At 46.5% G+C, this 25,394-nt stretch overlaps 2 protein-coding genes and 1 pseudogene across 8 annotated transcripts in view; 2 read left to right on the forward strand and 1 right to left on the reverse strand.

Moving 5' to 3' along the window:
- The window catches only part of Tmigd3 (transmembrane and immunoglobulin domain containing 3), a 76,145-nt gene that overhangs the window by 32,091 nt on the left and 18,660 nt on the right, over positions 1–25,394 (forward strand). The window contains exon 2 of one of the 6 annotated variants that reach the window (XM_063281090.1): positions 23,645–23,723. The exons of 4 other annotated variants lie outside the window; for them this stretch is intronic. The gene's annotated coding sequence lies outside the window, so the exon portion shown is untranslated. Of the gene's footprint in view, positions 1–16,427; positions 16,543–23,644; positions 23,724–25,394 lie in introns of those variants that run through there. One more of the 6 variants, XM_063281091.1, reaches the window with a different exon arrangement.
- Sub1-ps4 (SUB1 regulator of transcription, pseudogene 4) lies at positions 1,140–8,227 on the reverse strand (annotated as a pseudogene).
- Adora3 (adenosine A3 receptor) lies at positions 17,666–21,310 on the forward strand. Of its 2 annotated transcripts, none has more exons than NM_001302750.1 (2): positions 17,666–18,336; positions 20,167–21,310. In NM_001302750.1, the coding sequence occupies exons 1-2, from the start codon at positions 17,981–17,983 to the stop codon at positions 20,822–20,824; spliced, it is 1,014 nt and encodes a 337-aa protein (NP_001289679.1). In that variant the 5' UTR covers positions 17,666–17,980; the 3' UTR covers positions 20,825–21,310. The 2 variants fall into 2 exon arrangements, with proteins under 2 accessions (NP_001289679.1, NP_001289680.1); NM_001302751.1 differs by having other exon boundaries at positions 20,218–21,310.

Below are 25,394 nucleotides of genomic sequence, written 5' to 3' on the forward strand. Positions count from 1 at the left end.
TATCTTATAATTAGATCATATTCTGATAAGAAATGGCCAGAGCCTGTGGATTTAAATAGTCTTGGGAGAGGGGAGTCATGGTGTCTTGACACTACTGTTCTTTTGGCAACTACATTGTGGTATCAAGGTTGTGCTTTCTTTATTTAGGAACTAAGGACATGGTTCCAGAGTAAACATTTAGGCCTTCGTTTAGATTCAGTTCTGCTGTGCCTGCCAGTCTTTATGATCTTGGGAAAATAGCCTAACCTCTATAAAAGTTCAGACTTTGTGTTCATAGCAGCAAGAACTTTCCAACCAGCAGGGATTTTGCATCCCCACCCTGAAATATTTGGCAAGAGCCTGAGGCATTTGGATTGTCATGATTTGGGGAGTAGGGACTGCTGTTGGTATTCAGTGGGTAGAAGGCATGGGTGATGGTAATGTCTAGTAACACGGAAATGCACAATAGATGGCTACCCTCACAACGAAAAGTTACCAAACTGGCAGTGGAGTGAAAACCAAAATATCCCTGGCTTAGGGGCAGAGCATTTAGAGTTTGACACAAGATTTCGTAGGTGCCACATCAACAGTGCTGTCATCAGCAAACGATCAGTTTAATGTGGTTTGACTAAAAAACATAAAGAAAATGAAACAAATAAACACATACACACACAAACCAGCTTCTGAAAAAGTAAGGATCATCCACTTCTTGGTAGAGTTCAGAAAATTCTCTATAAACAGTGGTAACTGCAGCCCATCCAATTGTAACACAGGCCTAGCCAAAAGGTTTCAAGTGGAGGCTCTGGAGCCTGATATATACATACATACATACATACATACATACAGACACACACACACACACACACACACACACCAAGGTATGTTATATTACTTGTGGCAATTGTGAAGGGTGTCATTTCCTAATTTCTTTCTAAGTCTCTTTATCCTTTGAATAGAGGAAGACTACTGATACACACACACACACACACACACACACACACACACACACACACATCAAATGATATCATTTAACTCAGCCTTCTTTTCTGTAAAGTGGCCATCATAATACCTGTCTTTTTTTTTTTTTAAGATTGTAATGACCTGACTTTATTTTACACTAGGTAGGGGCACAAAGCAATCCTCTTTAATAAGGTTGACAATTAGCTTCACTTAGAACATTTTAATAATGCACATTAAAAAAAAAGCATTTGTCTTACAAATTGTTCTGCAATCCAAATATACAACAGCATGGAAAACGACATTTAGAAAACAAAAGCCAATGTGAAAAGACAGAGTAAAACAGCTACGACAGTACAGGCTTGATATGGCTCAGACTTTACGGTTTTCTGACTGCATCATCTACGTCAGAGATCTGTTCCTTCAGCTGGCTCCACTGTTCCATGTTTAAAGAAATACCTTTTCTCCCTGGTTTCATTTCACCTTCTGAGTCCATCCAATATTCTCTAATGCCATTAGAATTTTTCCTTTAAAGTCCCGAACACTGACATATCTCACCTTTCCAGTCGGGAACGTCATCATCTCTGCTGCTGCTACTCTGCTTGGAGGACGCCAGTGCTCTAGAACTCTCACCAGGCTTTTGCTTCTTCACAGGTTTCTCTGGAACAACTTGCTTTTTCCTCTTTAACTGTTTTCCAACTTCGCTGTCAGAATCACTTCCTGAAGAGCTCGAAGAAACAAGTTCCTTTGATTTAGGCACTGCTCCGCTCCAGCCGTCCAACAGCCTCTAGCTTGCTCGCTTGCTCCGGACTCCATAATACCTGTCTTATAGGAAATACATTAAGGCACATGAAGGGCCAGTCTGCATAGCATAGCAAGCATTTGACTGACACTTGCTATTCTTGCAGAGGAGTGGTTAGGGAGAATACTAGAAGGAATTTTAAAAAAAGAAAAAGCATTTGTTATTTACTTGTAGTTGTGTGTGTGTAGGCGTGCTTATGCCACAGCACATATGTACTGGTCATTGACAACTTGCAGGAGTAAGTTCTCTTCTACCACTGTGTGGGGTCTAGGGACCAAACTCCACTTGTTAGGTTTGACAGTGAGCGCTGTTACTGCTGAACGTATTTCTTGTCCACCCAGAAGAACACTGATTTTAACAAGAACCTCTAAAATATTTAATACGGCGTATGAAAGGGACACTCACCACATAAACAGAGAATCTAACCAGGGGTAGAAACCACCAGAGGACCTGCTGGAAAGGAGCCAGGTGTCGATAACCATCGTCTCCATGACTTCTCACACCCCTTTGTATTTCTTTGAGTCTCGTTGACAGTTGTGGAAGTGAGCTCACAATAGTCACTTGCTGAAGATCACACGGCTGCAGAGGGGCAGAGCTGGGCTTTTGAATCCCCAGTGTGACTCCCTCTGGCCTGGGATTTTGTGGGCTGGAATTGAGCACTGCTCAACTCAGGGCAAATTTCCAGAACATTAACAAGTTAGGAGGGTTTCTATGTTCAGGGAAAGGAAGTGTGAAAGCCTAGCCTCTGTCTCCTGGCAGCCTGGGTATGTGAGGCTGAGAGCAGAAGGCTGCAGTTTCTGCTTTACTGCAACGATAGCTTCTGGGTCCAGTCAAGTCACCCTGCAATGTCAGCACAGAGTCATCCATAGAGAGAATCTCTTAGTGAATATGAGACCTGCTGGCCAAAGAAGGAATATGGGCTCTTAGGTTGTTATTCAGCATTCTTTTCCACCACAAGGGGAGGTCTTCAGGATTCTTAACCTGTGGATCTCATCCCCTTTGGGGTCCAATGACCTTTCCACAAGGTTTTCTTAAGAACATAGTAAATATCAGATGTTTGCATTATAATCCACAACAGTAGCAAAAGTACAGTTATAAATAGCAGCAAATAATTTTATGATGAGGGAGGGTCATCACAATATGAGGAACTGTATTAAAGGGTCATAGCATTAGGAAGGTTGAGAACCACTGTTCTAGAGGATTCCTGAGACCTGAGACAATTCCTAGCAAGTAGGTGTGTGTGTGTGTTTGTGTGCTGTGTGTGTGTGCTGCGTGTGCTGTGTATGTGTATGTGCTGTATGTGTGTGTGTGGTAGTGTGTGTGTATGTGAGGTGTGCTGTGTGTGTGTGTGCTGTGTGGTAGTGTGTGTGTTTGTGGTGTGTATGTGGTGTGTGTATGTGTGTGCTGTGTGTATTGTGTGTGTACGTGGTGTATGTATGTGTGTATGCTGTGTATGCTGTGTGTGCTTTGTGTGTGTGTGTGTGTGTGTGTGTGTGTGTGCTGTGTGTGTGCATATTTGTTGAGGTAGGGTCATCATAACCTGAGTAACCTAGGCTGTAAACTGGAGAACCACGGTAGCCTTCCCATATGCAGCTCTATCTGGCAGAGAGAATGCTGGAAATAGTGTGGAGTCCTGAGGGCCTAACTGTGAAGAGTTGGTGCAGATGATGATGTCAGCATCTCTGGTGTCCTGAAGGACCCCTTTGGCTCGCCTGGTCTTATACAAATGCATTAGTTACCTTTCTCATCATTTCAACAAAGTACTGAACCATAAGACTTTAAAGGAGCCAACAGTGGTCCTGGCGCATGGTTTCGGGAGGGTTTCAGGCCATCGTAGCAGGGAGGTTTTGGCAGGAGCAATGCTCTTTACATGAAGTACTGTCTATGTGGGACCTGGCATGTATTAAACCTTTAAAGGGTCTCCCATGCTGACACATTTCCTGAAGCTAAGCAGGCTTCCTCTATGGCCTGAAAATTATCATTAAAAGCTGGGAAAACAGGGTTTAAAAGTTGAGCTGGTCGAGGCATAGTTCAAATTCAAATCATAATCAAAAGTATCACACGCAGCATCTGGGTGGATCTCCCTGCTTACCCACCTTCCCTCCACCTCTGCTCCTCCTCCTAAGATTTATTTTATGTATGAGTACACTGTAGCTGTCTTCAAACACACCAGAAGAGGGCATCAGATCCTATTACAGATGATTGTGAGCCACCATGTGGTTGCTGGGTATTGAACTCAGGACCTCTGGAAGAGCAGTCAGAGCTCTTAACCATTGAGCCATCTCTCTTTTTTTTTTTTTTTTTTTTTTTTTTCCGGAGCTGGGGACCGAACCCAGGGCCTTGCACTTCCTAGGCAAGCGCTCTACCACTGAGCTAAATCCCCAACCCCATTGAGCCATCTCTCTAACCACCCTCCCCCGACTCCACCCCCAGCTCTTCTTGAGGCACAAAAATAACAGAGCTAGAAGCTGTCTTGGGATGCTCGGGCCCCACATATACAGCGGAAGCTGAGCAGAAACAAAACAGGTTATAAGAACTCACTATCAACATGGCCCATGTGTTCTGTGAAAAGTCCTGCTCTGCTCTGACCAGAAAAAAGTACTAAAAGTTCACTAACCTGGTTGTTTAAATATAGGAAAGGAAACAGATGCTGGCTGGGCGGAAGTGGGTTGGGGGTGGGGCTTGAAGCCTAACCTCTGCTGATTTGCTGTGGGGCCTTTCCGTTTTTTACCCTGGGCTGTACCTCCCTCAGAATTCGCCTTCTCTGCAAGCTCCTCCTCATGATTGACAAGAGAGAGTTATTTTTAAGCCGATCTTTGTGACTTCCTTTTGGCTTGTGTCCTCTGCTTCCTTGGTAGTCCAATTCTGGCACAGTCTGACAGGCCGTGGGAGGCGAGGGCTGTCTTTGTATGGGCAAATGGCAAAGGCTGAGTGGGGAGCCCAAAGGTGCTGACTCTGTCAGGCTGAACACAAACCCCCGACCCAGCTCCTGAGCCGACAGTGCAGAGGAGTCCCAGCTTCAGGCCTAAATCTTAATCTCAGTGTGTGGACGTAGCCCGTAGCATCCACTTTGGAATCCTCTGATTCTATCCACAGTGTCCAGATAAATATAGGGATGCCACCGTGTCTTCAACTGGTCTGTCTTCTGAGGAACTCCCCTTTCTGAAACCAGGCTGGGCTGCCCTCTGAGTCTCCGAGGGCACCCGTCCTGTCCTCTCATCTGACTGGGTTCCTGGGGAGTGTGTCTGGCCAGGTGCACCCCCAGCACCCTCAGACTGTGTGGCTCACGAGTCAGCAACCTGTCTCAGCCTCTTCACTCTCCATAACAAAGGAGGTGAGTGGAGATCACTGTGGCTCTTGGGGATGGGGGATGGCCTCCTCAGAGTTCCTGCTGATCCCTTTTACTTCCTCTAGACTTCAGTATACAGTAGAGACCCTGAAGTGCAGCTGGTGCCCAATAATGCGGGTCTGTGGCTTCTTGTTCAATGGCTGGTCATGTCCTGGAAGGGCCTCCTCCTTAGTCTTCTCTGGAGATGGATATGGTCCCCCAGCTCCTATCACATCACAGAGCCACACCCTCTTCTGATTTCAAAGATTTCTTTCTGGCTCATCATACATGCAGGCTGAGGCCTGGGAGGGAATACTTTAGAAATTAGCACTATCTTGCCAAGGCCCAAGAGAACACAGCTCAGGTCTTAGTGGGTAGGAGTCTTGGTTGAGTAGCCCCTGTGAAATCAGGCAGAATAAGCTAGTCTGTGTCTTTCCACAGTAACCCACATGGGACGCTTAGAAAATTCTTTCTAATTCAGAGTCCGTGTCAAGAGATATTCGGTTTTTGAGATTCCTCCCCTGCAGACAAAGAGCTGGCTTTGCACTAACTTTCTGTTGAGCTCAAGCTTCTGACGCTCAACTTCAGCTACTGTAGAACTAAAGAAAATCCGACTCTCAATGTTGCAGTTGGATTAATTGATCTGCTCCAGGCAGACAGGCACAGTGGTCAGAGATGTGAATGCCTAGGGTCACCTGACTCTGGCAGCTGCTAGCCAAGCCTTGGGCAAGCTACTTAACCTTTAAGGAAGGGGACGTGGTGCTGTGTGTGCATGACCATGAGTCCCTCCTACCTGCACCCTCACTGACTTGCCGTGGGTGGGGCAGTCACCGCACCTGCTTCCTCTTTGGGTCTTTCCTGTCATCTGTGAAATGAGAGCCACTTCAGCTTTGCCACATCTGACATCTAAATGGTATTTAGGAGAGCGACAGCATGGCGTCTTTGATTTGGTTAGGGAATGGCAGAGTTTATCTTCTGTAAGTGGAAGGCGAGGAGGATTGTGAGGTAGCCCTTTAAAAATGTTTATTAATTCTTTGAGGGTCACACACACATACACACACATACACTTACACATAGTCACACACTCACAGTCACATACACTCACACACACGCTCACAAACACACACACTCACAAACACACACCCTTACACACAATGCATTTGATCATATTCATGTCCTACTCCTCCCCCTAACTTCTCCCAAGTGTACTCCCATCCCCCAACCCCTCCTAATTTCATACCCTTTAGAAAAGTATTTTTATAACCCATTGAGTCTACTCCTCAGTGTCCATATATTAGAGTGTGGATCCACCCACTGTAGTGTGGTTGACCTTCCAGGGGCCGTGCCCTTAAAGAAAACTGACTTTCCCTCTCCTAGGACATGTCCCCTGCTTGACTGTAGGTTTCTGGAGCAACCTCCCCTTAGGCCAGCCTTCCGGCAGTTCCTTGTAGCCCCACCCAGCCAGCAGCTGCTCTTGCATCCCTGCAGATGTTTCCAGTTTGCAGATTGCTTGGGGTTCTCGTCAGTCATTTGTTCCATTTGCTCAGAAACAACAGCCAGCATTCTTGTCAGGAAGTGAGAGAGTGCCAACCTCAGGATGACACAAAAGGCCCCAGTCATGGGTAGACAGAGATGGGGTAGGGGGTGGAAAGGACCAGTGACGGGACCATCTGCAGTGACCTAGACTTCTGCTGGCCTCTGCTGCAACCATGGTCACTGAAACAGCATCTATCTGGCTTCCCTCTGGGAGGGCCCAGCACGGGTCAGTTGAATCATCTTGGAGGGCCCAGGTCAGAAAGAGGCATTCTCCTAAAGGCCCGGGAGTGACTAGAGAGTCTGGCTCTGAGGACAAAACATTCTGGTTCCTTGCCCCCTTCACCATCAGGATCTAGTCCAGCGTTAATGAAAGGTTAGAGGGTGTTTGGTATTCGGGATCAAGAGCAAACACAATAAATGCGCAATAAATCTCAAGTTGTGTGCTGTGCGGTTCACTTTTGTCAAGTAGCTGTTTTGGCAGGAGGTGACCATAATAATAATCAACCTTCACACCCTGCCCAGAAGGTGGCCTTTTTATAGCACTGAAGAGTGCCAAGCGCTCTGCCAGGCCCTCCAGAGTGAGTGACAGGTGAGACACAGAAACTGTGACTGTGGTTCTGAATAGAGCTGGCTCTTGCGATAGCCAGGCTTCACCTGCGTCAACCGAGAGGCCTCAGCAGCTGCGGGGCCTCCATCCTGCCTGTCTAGGAACTGCCTGCAGTCAGAGCCCCCACCCCTCCCCCACGGTTGGCCTTCTCCATGGCTCACAAAGGGTGTGTGTGTTGGGGGGGGGGGGGATGTCATTTTGCTGAACTCTGGCGCAAGCTTCTTCATGCTGTCAAGTTACTCACTTCCTGGCAAGTAGAAAAGATAGGAGAAGGCGTCACCGCCTTCCTGCCATCGCCTTCGGGTCCAGTTTCTGAAGCTAGGAAAATCAACAGAGGATTTGGAGCAAAAAGCTTCTTCAACAAAAGATGAGAGATAGGTACCAAGGAAAGCCAAATCGAGACAGTTCCCGCCTTCCGGTCCTCAGCAAGCCTACAGCCCACGGTTCACAGAGGGTCCGTAGGTATGGAAATACTTTCTGTTGGTTAGGCATCCGCCAAGCACCTCACGCTGGCTGGGTGCCAATGAGGTTCACATTGAGCATGGGTGCAGGACTCTAGTAACTACCAGAGTGGGCCAGACCCTGCTCCAGCCGTTTGGTCCTTTTCCCTTCACTCAGGCCCCAGAGAATAATCTCCCTCCTTCCCCAAAGAGGAATTTAAGACATGGAAGATTGGGCAATGTGGCCAGTGTTATCCACTTAGAAACAGGGCTCACAAAATGAGAAGGACGTGGCACGTTGAACTTCTGAGTCACACGCTGGCAGCCAGCCCATATTGATTTCTTCTCGGGCTGGGCCTCAGGGCATAAATACAGTGGGACAGGCCTGACACCCGGAGGCAGAAAGCAAAGCGTGCACACGGACTGGACTGTGCAGTGGAGTGGGACTGGCTCTCGGCAGGCACTGAGTCTGAGGATTCTGGCACAGGCTTGAAGGTGCTGCCAATAGGAGGTGATGCGACTGGTGGGTACATAAGCCTGGATGGACGGGACAGGGAGACTGGCCACAAAGCACACATGCGTGAGTCACTGTTTGAGTGGGTGGTCCTAGGGTGTCCACCTGAGGGTTCAGTGAGGTGGGCACCAGAATGAGAAAGAAGCTCAATGCCAGGAAACCTGATTACATTCCAGTTTTGAGCTTGAACCAACCACTTTGGGCACCAGCCTCCTCTCATGTTCAGTTCTGCTTCTAATACACGTGTGCCCTAAAATCTCACGGTGAACATTGATTTGTGACAAGGAAAGTGATTAGCAACAGGCCAGGTGAAGCCACTAACTGCCAAGAGCAGTTCTGGTCTTACAGAAGAATCAGGAAAATGAGAACAGGGCTGTACATACAATAACGAGTGAGTTCTGCCAGTGAGGGCCATGGCAACATCCCGGATACTTCTGGGCATCAGTACCCCAAGTTCTGTATTGAGTCCTCTCCAAGACACTCACTTAAAATGACAGAGCTTTGTGACGTTTTGATTCACTTTGTAACCTTGGCAGTCCACTCTGGCTTTGAATTCACAGAGATCAAGCTGTCCCAGCCTCCCAACTTCTGGGATTACAGGCATGTGTACTGTATCTGGCTGGATATTTTATTTTTACAATTACACAGATTCCTATGGTGCATAGGAAATAACAACAACAATGTCCGTTCTATGTACTCTTTTTTTTTTTTTTTTTTTTTTCTGGAGCTGGGGACCGAACCCAGGGCCTTGCACTTGCTAGGCAAGCGCTCTACCACTGAGCTAAATCCCCAACCCCGTTCTATGTACTCTTTATTTGTGACTTGCATTCTTCCCAAAAGCATGTGCTCGTAAAAAAAAAAAAAAAAAAGAACAGAAAAAGAACAGAGCATAACAATTAAGATACCAGAGCCAGGGCTGGAGGTTTGACTCAGTGGTTAAAAGCAATTGCCACTTGGGATGGTTTGAATAAAAATGGCCCCCTTAGGCTCACAGGGGAGTGGCACTATTAGGAAGTGTGGCATTGTTGGAGTGGGTGTGGCTTTGTTGGAGGAAATGTGTCATTGGGGATGGGGGGGGGGGGGAGTTGAGGTCTCAGAAGCTCAAGCCAGGCCCGGTGACTCACGGTCTCTTCCTGCTGCCTGCTGATCCAGATGTAGAACTTTCAGCTACTATTCCAGCACCATGTCTGCCTGCATACTGCCATGCTTCCCACCATGATGGATAAAACCACTGAACTGTAAACCAGCCCAATTAAATGTTTTCCTTATAAGAGTTGCCGTGGTCATGGTGTCTCTTCCCCCGCAATCGAAACCTTAAGACACCGCTCTTTCAGAGGACCCGAGTTCAGTCACCAGCCCTCACACCAGGTGGTTCTGAATGCCTTGTAACTCCAGCTGCAAGTGTTCTGATGATGACTTCTGGCCGCTCATACTTAAAAAAAATAAATAAGTTTACAAGGACATTAGGAGCCTGAAGTTGAGATGGTGCATGTAGCTTTTCTAGAAAGTCTTTTTTTAAGTGAACCATGGTTGCCGAGACAAGCCTGGCTTGGGCTGACCCACTCTGAGTCTCTTGGCTGCCCCCTGCAGAAGCAACTTATACTACTGAGCTGATGAACAGAGCAGGAGAGGTATTTAGAAAAGCAATATCCTTCCCAGAAGTAGACTCCTCAGGGAAATTGACCTCTTAAACTTCTGTATAAGCAATAACAATATAGCATCTTGAATCATGAGGAGATGCTGAGAGAGTCTGTATGAGAATAGCTTTAATGAAAAGCGAAGGGAAACAAAGTTGTTGGGGAGAACCCTACTGCAGTAAGTGATGCTGTTTCCTATGCTGTCTGACCATGGACTAGCTGCAGGGGTGTGGGGTGGAGAGGGTTGAGGGAGGATCGGCTGGCTGCCCTCCACTACCCTGCAGCCTAATGGGAGAAGCCAGAAGCCAGAAAACTGACAAAAAAAAAAATACCCTGGTTTCAGTAGCTGGCCCAACCCATGGATCACCCACACCCATTCGGATACTGAAGAGTTTCTGCCCAATGGTAGTTTAGGTTTGGTATAATTGATTTGGCCTATTCTGAACTAATGCAGTAGTTCTGAAGTAACTAATGCGGGTTCAGTTCCTGGTTCCACCACTTGCTGGTGGAAAGTCACCTCTCACAAGGCCTTGGTTTCCTCGTCTGTGAAATGAGTAAGCTGCACTTTCGACTAAGTTTGGCACGTGATTGTAAGTGACAGGTATAAAACACCAAGGACGGAGCCTGACCCATGGCAGGGTTCACACACGCGTGATAGAGGGAGTAAGTGGGGAAGACATGTCATCAAAGTAGTAGAGGTTCCTGGTTTCTTGCTATATCGGAGAATGTACCCAACTCATTTAAGGGTAGAGTGGGTTAAGAAGAAGCAGACCAAGGCACAACCCCACTATAATCATCTACGACTGGCGGTGCTCTATCCCAGGTTCGTTCCAGCACCGTCTAGTTGGTGTTTACATAAAGGTCACTGAAAGTGACATCAGGAGCCACAGTTGACCTGTGTGGAATCAGAGGATGAGCCTCAGAGACTTGAGTGAAAAATACCACGATGGGTAATTGAAGGCCTGAGGCAGGATTGAGGGGGCTGGGATATGAAGAAGCTCACAGAAGTTTGCATAAGTCATGGGCTTTGAAAGGATGCTCTCTTGAAAAGGTCAGGACAGTAATCAGAGGGTCCTGTGCCCCACAGGAGGATGGGTTAGGGATTGGAGGGTAACAGGGGAAGGACCAACAATGCACAACCTAGTGAGACCTCCTTTCAGCAGACATCTTATGGTAGCAGAGCCCTGTCCTTAAGTCAGGAGACCAGATTGGGCTGGTTCCCAGTGCAGAACGTGCTCTTTACCAGAACAGACTTAAGCCGATTCCTCCTCTGTTTGGTAAGAGTAATTGTTCCTGCTTTGTGGAGCAAAGAGCACAACTTTTTTGTTAGGAGGTTCATGCTGCTTGCCAGCCTTCTTGAGTCAAGAGGACCAGAATATTCTGTGGGACTAGACTGGATTGAACATAGACAGCTTAACCTACCCTCCTAGCTCCTGGCCTCCCATGCAAGTCCGAGTGCATTTTCTTTCCCTGGTGGCAGTTTGTGTTTTAGAGGACGGTGGAAATGTGCTGCCATCTGGTGTCCATGTCTGAGCACAGCACCTTAGCCAGACCTCAATTGCTCAAAACACAAGCTGACATAGCTAGTTCAAAGACATACTCATGTTTTGAGAGCCTATAATCTGGAAGAATGCTGGGGACAGCTGAATCCTCTAGAGCAGTGGTTTCCAACCTTCCTAATAACATGACCCTTTAATACAATCCCCTTTAATACAATACAAATGTTGTGGTGACATATTTTCATTGCTACTTCATCACTTTAATTTTTGCTACTATTATACATCGTGACGTAAAAATGTAGGTTTTCCAGCAGTCTTATGTGTGTGGTGAGCAACTCACAGGCTGAGAACTGCTGCACTAGACTTTCTCTTGGGCTTGGAGGCCTGGCTCACTTGGGTGTGGTTGAGACGTGGTAGCTAAGGTTTGGGCACCTAGTCACGAGCAGTTCCCTTTCTGAGCAGGATTTCCTGTAACCCGAGTTACAGGGACCTTGGGTTTCTGGGTCTTACCATCCTTTTCATTTTTACTGATACTGAGAGAGCTCTGCATGTTCAGAGTCTTGGGCCCAGTAAGTCGAAAGGGCCTCAGACTAGCCCTAAGGAAACCCTGGGATCCCAGGTCTGTGAGCATGGGAAACTGCCTGAAGTCTTAGCATCTTACCTGTAGTTTGACAGAGAATGGGAAGGGAGCATGTAGAAGAGGTGGCAAGGAGAAGACACCCTCAAAGGTGACTCTGAGCACTGGTTCCTTCTAAGGTCATGTTGTTGACTGGCATATAGAAAGGTCTGTAAAAGCGTAAGGCTTTGGGGGAAGTGGTAATGCTGTCAAGAGGAAGTGAGTAGACGTGGTTCTATGCAAGTATGCCCACAGCATCGTGGCAGCTCTGAGCGGCAGGCTGCACCGCCCAGCTGCCTAGCATCCTATCTTGGCTGCGGCTTGTGCAGTTCTGGGATCTGGAGCTGCATTCCGGGTCTCCCGCTCATACACTTCGCTGTCGAAGACTGGCAGTTGAGGTTTTCTAGGCTTTTCTGAGAAGCTACAAAGGAGCTAGTGTGTGTCCTCTCTCTGGTCAGCTTTTTCAAGATGTTATGCAGCCAGTGGCTGAACTATGCTGGGGTGCTCCAGGCCTGAGCTTGGGAGGTCTTTTCCTGGACTGGGGTCACTTTGTCAGACTGCAAACTCCTCAGAGCCCATCCTTGTCTCCCTTGGAAATCAGCTCTCTCAGTAGAACTGAAAATGGTCTTCCTTTCAAATGGAAAAAAAATGACAGGGAAACCCAAGCTATGGTTCACTTATCTTCAATTCACAATTAAAAACATTCTTAAGTAGACCTTTTCTCTTCCCCACCCTGAGTCTTCTGTGAGATCCAGTGTGCCACAAGTGGCCTGCTTATGGGGCCCTTTCTCTGGTCTTATTATCTCTTCCAATTTCAGAACAGGCACTGAATCTATTTCATATGTATGCTTTAGTCTCACAGTCTTGGCGGCCTAATCATCACATCTTATAGTATTATTTTCTTCCTACTAGTGGTCAGATAGCGACATCAAGCAGAGGGGCTGCTTGTACCTGTGAGGGCTTCATATTGTGGTTGGTCGTTTCTGAGGGCTCCAAAGCCAGCCTTACGGTTTGAGTGTCAGCTTATCGCTTCCTAACCTGCTATCTCGGCCAATTGATTCAACCTCGAGGGACTCTGCTTACCATTAGCAAGCACTGTCATTCCACTCAGAAGACACTAGACAAGACCACAGATAATAAGATGTTATTATAAAACTCCAGGACACTCTGGTGTCCTGAAGAGTACCTAATAGGTCCTAGTTGAGGGGTTTCTGTCACTGTGTACCCAGTGCCAGGTTTCTGTCACCTGGCTTGTTATAAGAAGCATATCTAGTCATCCATCGAGCAATAGTGTACCGCTGTCTGCCAGGCATCGTGGAGTAAAGGTGAAAAGTTCTGGTTTGCTCTCAGGGAACTGCAGGTTTATAGGGTCTGGGTAGGAGGCTGTTAGGGTCTCTTGGTGGACCCACAGGAGGGAGAGGTGATGTCTTAGTTAGGGTTTTAATTGGGCCTGGCTTACAGGTTCAGTCCAGTATCATCAAGGCAGGAACATGGCAGCATCCAGGCAGGCATGGTACAGGAGGAGCTGAGAGTTCTACATCTTCGTCTGGAGGCTGCTAGCAAAATACTGGATTCCAGGGAGTTAGGATGAGGGTCTTAAAGCCCACACCCACAGTGACACACCCACTCCAACAGGGGCACACCTTCTAACAGTGCCACTCCCTGGGCCGAGTATATACAAACCATCACATTCTCCTCCCTGGCCCCCCATAGGCTTGTCCAAACATATGAGTCTATGGTGGTCATACCTAAACATAGAATAATGCAAAATACATTTAGTCCAACTTCAAAGGTCCCCATAGTCTATAGCAGTCTCCACAATGTTAAAAATCCAAAGTTCAAGGTCTCTTCTGAGATTCATCCAATCACTTAACTGTAATCCCCAGGGCAAGACCAGCAAACTCCAAACTCTGCATCTCCATGGCTGATGTCAAAGTGGCCTTCATATCTCCAACTCCTTTGGTTGCAACAAACTTCTTTCTCCTGGGCTGGTTCCACTCCCTGTTAGCAGCTTTCCTCAGCAGATAGCCCACGGCTGTGGCATGTCCAACATCTTGGGGTCTCCAAGGCAACTTCAATGTTTTAGCTTTTTGTTTCGATGTCTGGGATCCACACGTGACACACTGCCGCTGCTGTTTTTGGTGATCATCCCATGGTACCGGCATCTCCAATACTCTGGGGTCTTCCACTGCCACTAGGCTTCACCAGTAGCCTCTCACAGGCTCTCTTGCCAAGTCTCAACTCCTTTGCATGACCTCTTCAGTCCTGGGCCATCAACTGCAACTAAGGCTGCACCTTCACCAATGGCCTTCCATGGCCTCTCACAGTGCCAAGCCTCATCTGCTCTTCATGACCCCTCCATGCCTTAAAAACCAGTACCACCTGAGTGACTCTTACACCATATTAAGTCCAGCTGCAGCACAAGCTACAACCTTGGCTATCTCTGGAACACAGCCTCTTTGTGCTCTCAGAAAACATTTCCGAATATGCACCTCAGTGATGCTAGTCTCTTCTTAATCACCATTAATTTCTTAGCTCTAGCTAACCAGCATCAATTGTCCCAGAGGTCCCTTCTATATTTCACTCTAAAGTCAGAGCCATATGTCTGAAGCTGTGTGTCCTGCTGCTTGCTGGGGTTGGACCATGCCCCCCACCCTTTATTCTATTACCAGCTTTGTTTTCCAACTCTCTCTCTCTGCCTAAGCTTGGCTGCTCTAGAACTTCTCTGTAGATTGACCTTGAACTCAGAGATGTGCATAGCTCTGTCTTCTGTAATTCGGGGGTTAAATGCCTATACCACACTGCCTGGATTTACACTTTTTTTTTTTTTTTGCTAGAACCTGATTTGTTCTAGACTGGCTTTGCACTCAGAGATCTGTTTGGCTTTGTCTCTTGGGATTAAAGGTTTGTACTACCATGTCTGGGCCTAAATTTAGCTGGATGGGATCTTGCCTCAAGGAATTCAATTTAATATCCTTGATGACAGGGTTCAGCTCCATTTCACTTCCTGGTGCCCCTTTAATTCTCAAACCATATATTTTACATTTTTCCTTTCTCAGCTTGCTATGCTTGTTTAAAATGCTCTTCATGAGACTTAACCAGAGAACAAAGTCTATGATGGGTGTTCCTTTGTCAATGAGACTTCCTTTGTCAATGCAATAAATCTGAGTCTCTTCACCTTAGCCTCAGGCAGACTCTTCAGATAAGGGCAAGAAAATAGCCACACTCTTCACCAAAATACCACAAAAGAGTCTATAGGACACATATTGAAGTTCTCCACTGAAACCTCTTGGGCCAGGTCCTCACAATTCAAGTCACTCTCAGTAACAAAATCTTTCATTTTCTTACTAGGATAGCCCAGTAAGTCCCATTTAAATCATTCCAGTGCTTTCCAAATCAAAGTCCCCAAATCCACATTCTTACAAAGTATGGTCAGGCCTATCACAGCAATACCCCAGTCCCTGGTATCAACTTTTGTCTTAGGGTTTTACTGCTGTGAACAGACACCATGACCAAGGAAAGTCTCATAAAGGGCAACATTTAATTGGGGCTGACTTACATGTTCAGAGGTTCAGTCCAGTATCATCCAGGCAGGCATGGTGTAGGAGGAGCTGAGAGTTCTACATCTTCATCTGAAGGCTGCTAGCAGAATACTGACTTCCAGTGAGTTAGGATGAGGGTCTTAAATCCCACACCCACAGTGACACACTACTCTAACAAGGCCACACCTATTCCAACAGGGCCACACCTTCTAAAAGTGCCACTCCCTGGGCCAAGCATATACAAATCATCACAGGTGGTGTAGGAAGTTTTCTTCAAGATCTTGTTAGAAAACTGTCTCAAAGGGAGACTTTTATTTTTCTAAGTGGGCCAAGCTCCTCCAGCTAGACCAAGTGAGTGTGCACAGGAGAGGAAGTGAAAGGGAATTACCGAGCCATGAATTGCTGGGAGCTGTGGGCATATGGCTTCTGAGAAAGAAGCAGATGGCAGGAGCCTGTACAGGCTCAAACCCCACTAACCTGGGAATTATAATGAAAGTTATTATCAGAAGCCAGGACCTTGTAACAGAAGATGTGAGAGAATGGGTCCGTGGGTAAGAATGAGGAAACAGGATTGTAAGGTGGCTGTCTATCCTGGCCTCTCTGCCTTCCTGGATCTTTTGGATTTCAATCCTCATTGAATAGATCCTTGGCACAGTCATGAGGCAAGCTAGTGAGGGACTGTGGAAACCTCTCTCCCACCCTTCAAACTTGCCCTTGAGCACTGATGCTTTATTCAGAAGATACAAAACGACTTTTTCTCCTTGGAAGAAAAGAAACTCCCAAGGCATTGCAGAGAACTCTGGGAGTAATGTTGCTGGGTGAGAAGGGGTGGTGGCTATGTTCCTCTGGAAGAACATATACTGTTCTGAATAGCTGAGCCATCTCTTCAGTCTGTCCGCCTATCTTTTCCATGTAACAAAGCATGGACTGTCATCATGTTTCTGTTGTTGTTAATGCAGAAGCTGCCCATTGCCTGACCAACAAGCTTTAAATAGAGAAGAAAGCTTGAGCTCCTGTCCTGCCACTCTGTGGAAAATGATGGAGATTTTTTTATAGAAACCCAGCAAGATTCTGATTGTTTTTTGGTAAGGAAGACTCTTGCCTCTTGGTAGAAATTGTTCTCTGTAACTTCCCCTCTGAGGAAGAGAGAGAGAAGGCAATCACAGCAGAAGTAAGAGGAGGCTGATGGAACATAAAACAACAAATAAACAAAACAAAACAAAACACTGACTTAAACACCAGGGCTGGAGAGATTGCTCAGTGGTTAAGTGTACCTGCTGTTCTTGCAGAGGGGGACTTGATGTCCTTTTCTGATCCCTATTGGCACCTGTACACAAATGTGCATACACATGGACACCATACACATCAACACATATATACAAACATATATGTGTGTAAAAATTGTTTTGAGTTTGTCCTTGATTGACTTGAAATTTTTAAGTAGATCTGGGCGCCCTTAAACTCACAAAGATCTGCCTGCCTCTGTCTCCCCAGTCCTGGGACTAAAGGCATGCACCACAATTTTCTTTCTCTATCACAAAATCTTTGTGCTAAGCAGGCAGAGGGTGGAAATATTACATAGTGTTTCCATCTCTTCTATTCAGTCCTACCCACAGCTTATCTGATTCCTGAATGATCCCCGACATGCATGGACACTTGCATGCCTGCGTGCATGTGTGCATGCCTCTGTGTGTGTGTGCGTGTGGTGTATTATCTGTAGTGGATATCTGTAGTGGATGCAGTACTCAGAGTCTGATGTATGCATGCCAGCCAATCAATCATTCTACCACTGAGATATATCTTTGGCTTCCCACACCCTGACTTCCCTGACTTGAGGTTTTGTTTTGTGTGTGTGTGTGTGTGTGTGTGTGTGTGTGTGTGTGTGTTTTAAAGATACTGTTAAGTTACTTAAGATGGCCTCAACTCTGTAACCAAGACAGAACCTGTAACCCCCCTGCCTTAGCCGTCCATGTAGCTGAGACTGTTTGCTTTCACTAACGGACCCTGGCTCTAATCTCCTCTTTGAGCAGCCTCCATGTGACTCAGGGCAGCCTCCTATGCTCTGTCCATCTGGTTTTTTTTTTTCTTCTTCTTCTAAGGGTTCCTGGCCCTGTACTTCCTCTTGGACTATCTCACTTCTTGAAACACTGTAAAGAGGGGTGCTTATCTTGATGGAGCTTGAAAGCTCTCTGGGGCCCAGGGACAGCAGAAGCCCTGTCTCTGTCTGCCCAGGGAAGTAAGAACAGCAGCACTCTTGGATTTGGCTGCATAGAACTGTGTCCTCCAGGTTATCAGGAGGGCAGGGCTAAGTGGCTGAGGTCTACGATCCTGTCAAGGACCTTTTCTGAGAAAAGTCTCTAAAAGAGCATCACACCAGAAGGAATAAGCAAGTCATGAATTCTCCGGACTGTTGCTACCTTCTAACTTCTGGGCAGATGTCTGTCAAGAGCTAGGTCCACTGGCCCATACACATCCTGCTGAAGAAGCAACAGAAGTTTCCAGCTGAAGCTTCTCTGAGACAGCATGAAAGCCAACAATACCACGACGAGTGCCTTGTGGTTGCAAATCACCTACATCACCATGGAGGCTGCCATTGGTCTCTGTGCTGTAGTGGGCAACATGCTGGTCATCTGGGTGGTCAAGCTGAACCGCACTCTGAGGACCACCACCTTCTATTTCATCGTCTCCCTAGCACTGGCTGACATTGCTGTTGGGGTGCTGGTCATACCCTTGGCCATTGCCGTCAGCCTGGAGGTCCAGATGCACTTCTATGCCTGCCTTTTCATGTCCTGTGTGCTTCTGGTCTTCACCCACGCTTCCATCATGTCCTTGCTGGCCATTGCTGTAGACCGATACCTGCGAGTCAAGCTGACAGTCAGGTAACCGTGTGGGAGAAGTGGTGGGACAGTAGTTAGAATGCTGGAGACTAGAGCTACTAAGTTTGGTTCCCAGACCCTTTCCATGGACACGAGCCAAAAACTGGCCCTTGACATTTCAAAAGGGCAGTGAGTACCTTTGCACTACATGGTGTGTGAAGACCTTGGACATGAGGAGCTGAGACACGGGAATAGGAAACAGGGGGTGCTCCAAGCCCTTCTCCATTGAACATGGGCGTCTGCTTTCTGGCTGTGGTAGGAAAAGATGATAAAAACGTGATATATCTTTTAGTTTATATATAAAAAAATCTGATCTCAAGTTTTCAAAGGGACAGCGACCTATTCAATAGGGTATCTTGTTTTAGAAGTAGAAGACAGGCATAAGAGGAGATCAGCAGATGGACGAGTGGCTTCACAGACGTAGGTTAGATTGTAATGTCGCTTCTGTCTGAGACTGTCCTAATGTGGAAAAAGGACTCCTAGCATGTATATTTTTCTTTTAATGAAAAGTAAAACCTTCCTGAGATAAAGATGTTCTCGTTTACAACATGGTAGTATCACCTTCTGTGACCCTGCAAAGAGGTCCAATGACAAATCACATTCCCTGCTTTCTTCTGGTAGCATATTAACTGCAAAGGAGCTATGGATGAACACAAGTCTGGGTTCCTCTCCACTATTTCTGGGCTTCAGTCTCCACCTCACTAGGTGGCTCTGAGCATCTGAACCAGGCTCACCTCCATTCAATTGTAGCACTACACTCCCAGCCCTCTGTACACAACCTAATGCTGTTTTACATGCTTTAAGATCTATAAAGTGAAGATAATAATTTCACCATTATAAGGTTAAGTAAATAAAGCCAATAAATGTAAAGTCCTCAGAAAAACCCTGTCTAGAGCCCGTGTTTGGTAAACGATAGCTCTGCCACTGCCATCAATAAAACAGCTGTCAGGAAACAGCTCTAGCGAGCTCTGAGGGTCAGTTGAGATAAGTCTTAGGTTCATCCTTTTGTAGTCTGTTTTGGGCTATTTAGGAAGGATTGTTTAAGCAGAAATGATGATTCCCCAGGATGAACTATTAAGGGCTCTGAAACACTTCAACATAAACTTAACAAAACTCTGGTTAAACTGAAACACCAGAATAGATGCCCAGGTGGAGATGGGGCAGGTACGGGTAGAGAGAAGTGTAGGGGTGCAGTGCAGCTTGTGAGCTCCGGTACAATAGCCAGCCCCCTCCCCCCCCTCCCAACAACCCAGAGCACAGCACTCCAGCAGGCTTAGAGGAGATTCTCATCAGCTTGGGGCTCCCAGGACTTAGGGTAACGCTTACACCACAGGAGAGGGAAAGGCTGGAGAGGTGGCTCAGCAGATAAAAGTGTTTATTATTCTTGCAGAGGACTCAGGTTCCAGTCCTAGCACCCAGCCCCCATCCTGCCCATCACTCTAGTTCCAGGAGAGCCAGTGTTTTCTTCTGACCTCCCTGGGCACCAGGCACACACACGGTATACAGACATACCTGTAAACAAAACATTCATATGCATAAAATACATAAATCTAAAAAAACAAAACAAAACAAAACAAAAAAACCACTTCTTGGAGCCATGGTTGAGTGGAGGCAGGTAGGCAGCCTGATTCTCGGACACTGATGATAATTCTCAGTTTTTGTGTTTTAAAAGTGCTCCAGAGGAGTTTCTGGATTTTCCTCTGATCATTCTAGTCTCGTTTTGTTTTTATATCTAGTGGGATTTAGTCAGAGTGACATTACACCATGAGTGTTTTACCTCAGCAGATCAGGGAAATTGGGAGAGCTTACTCTGTCTTTCTCGTTTTCTCCCAGGTTGTCATTTCTTGTTGTGAACTTACCGTTTTCCTCCCCCCATTCAAACAGATATAGAACGGTTACCACTCAAAGAAGAATATGGCTATTCCTGGGCCTCTGCTGGCTAGTGTCCTTTCTGGTGGGACTGACCCCCATGTTTGGCTGGAATAGAAAAGTGACCTTAGAGCTCTCTCAAAACAGCTCCACCCTCTCATGCCACTTCCGTTCCGTGGTCGGCTTGGATTACATGGTCTTCTTCAGCTTCATCACCTGGATCCTCATCCCCCTGGTTGTCATGTGCATCATCTATCTGGACATCTTCTACATCATCCGAAACAAACTCAGTCAAAATCTGACTGGCTTCAGAGAGACGCGTGCATTTTACGGTCGGGAGTTCAAGACCGCTAAGTCCCTGTTTCTGGTTCTCTTCTTGTTTGCCTTGTGCTGGCTGCCTTTGTCCATCATCAATTTTGTTTCCTACTTTAATGTGAAGATACCAGAGATTGCAATGTGCCTGGGCATCCTGTTGTCCCATGCGAACTCCATGATGAACCCTATTGTCTACGCCTGCAAAATAAAAAAGTTCAAAGAAACCTACTTTGTGATCCTCAGAGCTTGCAGGCTCTGTCAGACCTCGGATTCTTTGGACTCAAACCTTGAACAGACTACTGAGTAGTTACCATGACAGATAAAGAGCCAGCTCATTTACCTTCACAGTTCGCATCGGTAAACACTATAAGGACTTAACAGCCATTCTTGCTTACTTCCACTGCAGTGGGATCATCGGGCTGGTTGCCACAGAGCTCCCTTCCCTCCTCCCTCCGCTCCTCCCTCCACTCCTCCCTCCAGTCTTCCCTCCACTCCTCCCTCCCGCTTCATTTATTTTCTTGAGCTTCTCTCATTCAATTCTGTGGAGGTCTGACATGAAGGCAATGCATTCCTGGTTACCACAGACTTCGCCCTTCCTTCCCAGACACAAGAAGTAATGGAGTGAACGTTGAGGGAGTCTCCTCTCACCAAAGAAGACTCTAGTGGGGCTGGATGTACAGAACCTGCGTTGAAGGATCCCTAGGATGTTGGGAACACAGGGAGTGAATTGAATTTAAAGAGGGCTAAATTCACCTGTGTGGGTGCATTTGAGCAAATAAAAGATGGCGCCCAACTGACGTGTAGCTCTCTGCTGGGATTGCATGGGGTTTGCAGGCACAGTTGACTGCTCTTGGCATTCCTTCTGCTTGCTTCTGGAATGCAACCACTCCTGTTCCAAGGGGACAGCCTCACCACCGTAGATGTCCTCTCTTAGAGGGAGGGGTGGACTGTTATGCAAAGTTCTGATGTCCTTGAAATCCAAGGCAACTGCAGGCTAAGGACAACTGGACATTTACTTGGTTTTGTTGTTGTTGTTGTTGTTGTTTTGTTTTGTTTTGTTTTTTAAGATAGGATTTCCTCTGTGTAGTCCTGGCTGTCCTGGAACTTGCTATGTAGACCAGGCTGGTCTCAAATGGCCCGCCTCTGCCTCCCAAGTGCTGGGATTGAAGGCAGGCAATGCCACCAGCTGGCTCCAGCTGGAGATCTTTAGGTGTGCTTTGAATGTCTGGAACAGGACATCTGAGAAAGCTGACACCAAGACACACACACATTTGTGGCTTCAGCCGAGGTGGAGGAATGAAATAAGTTAGGTATCACAAGTATTTTAACAAATACTCTGTATTTGTTATTTTTCTGTTGCTGTTAAAAAATATCATGACCAAGACAACTTGTAGAAGAACGAATTTATTTGGGCTTCTTGTTCCAGAGGGATAAGAGGGCCATGATGGTAGGGAGTGGGCATGGTGTCAAGGGGCAGGCATGGCGGCCTGAGCTGGAAGCAGAGAGAACTGAAAGCAGCACCAAAGCTTTAACCTCGCTCAGTGTTGCACCTCCTTCAGCAAAGCTGCATCTGCTCAATGTTCAAACAATACCCAAAACAGTGCCACAACTGAGGACCAGCAGGGGTGGGGAGTGGGGGGTATTTCTAATCCAAACCACCACATACTCCTTGAGTAGCTCACATGCCCTTATGCAGGTAAATAGATTGCCCAAAGGATACAGATGGAAAATGAAGGCAGGGATGGATGTGCAGGCTTTTGCTGGGCTCCTAGTTACTTTGTGAACCCAGATGAGGAGTCCAGGACATTTAGTAAAAGTGATCTTTGAGTTAAAATTCTGTTACGGAATATAAGGCGAAAGGTCACTATCATTTTCTGGGTTTGTGTGTGTGTGCATGTTTCTGTGTGAGAAAGAGCACATGCAGGCGGAGGCTAGAAGACAAACTCAGATATCCCTTCTCCCACCAAGGTGGGCACTGCCCTCCTTGTTGACTTTGAAACAGATTCTCTTAACCAACCTTCCACAGTTAGTCTAGGCTGGCAAGGATTAGACTCTCTCCCTAGCCCTGGCAATCCTTTTCCAGCCACTGAGATTTTAAGTGCCCCCTTGGCTCTGAAATTCTGTGAACTGGGTACTACAATTATTTTTATCTCAGTGTGAAGGTGTGAAGTCACCGTGGGTAAGGCACGATGGTGTGAGGGTGAGGCACCTGGCCACATTGTCTCTGTGGTCTGGAAAACAAAAGTTGATCACTGGCCAAGCATGACGGACATACCTTTAATCCCAATACTGGGGAGACAGAGAACTCTGTGAGTCCACGGCCAACGCTGTCTATGTAGTGAGGACTAGGCCCGCCAGGGATACATAATGAGACCTTGGTGGGAGAGGATGGGCGGGGGAGAAAGAAGGAAGATGGGTGATCACAGTGCACTTGAGGCTCAGTCACAGCACTGGAGCCCTTCAGCACTCACCCTTGTTTTGCCTATCTCAGTCTGAAGCTACCCAGGGAGTCTCACTTCTGAGATAACATATTGACTTGACTGTAACCTCAAGACAATGCCTCCAAGTAAGCAAAGAGAAATGGGGACCTGAAAGTGGAACCAGCTATTCCTGAAGTTTGTCTGAGGGCTCGTCCTAGGCCAGAACCCAGTCTTCTAATTCCTCTTGTCATCATTTCAGCAGAGGTCCCTTCTTTCTCATTCTGTCACCCCAGAAGAATCAAGAACTCAGGGCTTCCCCTTACTGAGTCTCTGATTTAGTCCAAGTGCACTTCAGGAAGAGGCCCTGGGGTTGCTCTGGGTGTCACAACCTCTGCTCAAGTTGGCCAGAGAGTAAGGGGGAAGTGCTGCAGAGTCTGGGTTTCCTGGTACTCTTCACACGGCACCTCTTGAGTTTTAACTTCTAGCCCCATTATTGTATCAGCACTCAGTCCCCCCCCCCCTTTTTGAGAGACTTGATTCGATGTGATCACTTCTCTCTAGTGAGGAGGACAATCAGGACCAGGCTTGCAAGTATTATTTGACCATGGCTATGAGGTTCTGAGAAGTACTTTTGCTTTTTTTTTTCCTTTTGCCCCTCTGACTGTCACTGGTGGCTTGCTGGGACCTGGGTGGTTTCATCTGCCAAGTGAGAATCTCCTGAGATAAAGAGCTCTGTCAGCTTGGAAGAAGCCAAACCCTAGGACTCAGAAGAAGCTGAAACCTGAGGTGTGAAAAATATTCTTTTAGCACAGAGTATTTAGCAAAGTCAAGCCAAAAGTCTCTGGCTACAGAGTAGACCCACTCTGCTTTCAGGTGGCCTCTGGCCAGCAAGTTTTCATCCCAAAAGGAAAGCTAAGTGTGTGGGGGGGTGGCGTTCTCTAAAAAGAAAAGGTACAGAGACACACATCATAGGGGTGGTTTCCGCCTCTTCCTATGAAGACACTGAACAAATGTACATGCCAAACACGTGGGCTTATTACTTTGCTTTTTAAAAATATAAATCAAGTGGAAATGGACACTAGCTTACCAAGAGTAAGCAAAAAGCTTTTACTCTTCTTCCATTTTTATTACATTTGTGTGTGTGTGTGTGTGTGTGAGTGTGTGTGTGTGTGTGTGAGAGAGAGAGAGAGAGAGAGAGGAGAGAGAGAGAGAGAGAGAGAGAGAGAGAGAGAGAATTCACTATGTAACCTACACTATCATTAAAACTCATGAGAACTCATAGTAGTCCTCCTGCCTCAGCCTCCTTAGTAGTGGGATTATAGGAATGAGCTTCCACACCTATTTTACTCTGAATTTGCTGTAGCACTTGGCCCAGATTCAGGCAAGCAGAAGAGTAGGGAAGCCTTATCGTTTAAGAGAAACTTAGGTGTAGCAATGCACATTTGTAATCAAGGTACTCAGTGGACTGAGGCAGGAGAGTGAGAGACCAGACTGTATAAGAGTCCCCACCCCTCTCATAAAAGAATGAATAAGCAAAATACACTGAAATGTTAATGAGTTTGTCTTGAATATTGGAAGAATCATGAACAGGGTGACTGTAGACTGCAAATGGCTCTGTACTACAGGGGAGAGATGTGGAGAGGCTTTTAACAAGAGGCTTTGCGGAAGCCCAACAAAGAGTGTATTTGATTGGCCAAAGTGCTAAGTCTATTGTTACTAAAGGGTTTGTCCAGCAGTGGGTTAATTGACTTTATAGGTGATTCTTCAGTACACACAGAGCTGATTTTCAATTTGATGATGAAGAGGCCCTACATATTGGAGCTATGTCAGCCCTTTAGGTTTTTTGAAACAAAAGAGAGAACAAGAAAAGGCTTGAGCTGTGTCCTTGTGGGAGGGTACAGCACTGGGCCATTTTGGATGCTACAGAACAGGGAACACATGATTGGTCCTAAGCTGCAGTGAGAACAAAAATTGAGGAAGCTACCACTTATTAGACAACCCTGGTAACTTGAGGAGAATTGTGAAGAGGGGTCCTTGTTTGCCTTCTGAAGATCATTGCTAGAGATAATAGCTCGACTCTCTAAAAATCCCACTGACTGCTGGCTGGCATACTGTGTGTTATAGATCAATGGCTGTTTTCCTGGGCAGATTGTTTCAGGTTGTGAATAAGAGTACTATGCTGATATCATCACCCATATGCATACCTTCCAGGCCTGTTTTGTAGAAAACAAAAAACAAAAAACAAAAAACAAAAAAAACCAAACCAAAACAAAAAAAACAAAAAAACGAACAAACAAACAAACAAACAAACAAACAAAAAAACCACTGCCCCTAACTATTACAGCTGGTAGGACAGGAGTGAGAAGCCTTGCTTATTCAGATGACTGATGACTCTACAAAGTAATTCTAAAGTGTTCTGCATTTCTGCAGTATAATGGCTCTGTGTGTGTGTGTGTG

Source organism: Rattus norvegicus, chromosome 2 (genome assembly GCF_036323735.1).
Source record: "Rattus norvegicus strain BN/NHsdMcwi chromosome 2, GRCr8, whole genome shotgun sequence".
NCBI classification, from domain to species: Eukaryota; Metazoa; Chordata; class Mammalia; order Rodentia; family Muridae; genus Rattus; species Rattus norvegicus.

Coding starts and splice junctions, on each gene's coding strand:
- Adora3 (NM_001302750.1), top strand. CDS start 17,981: ATGAAAGCCAACAATACCACGACGAGTGCCTTGTGGTTGCAAATCACC. Junction 18,337..20,166: donor CGAGTCAAGCTGACAGTCAG/GTAACCGTGTGG, acceptor GTTTTCTCCCAG/GTTGTCATTTCTTGTTGTGA.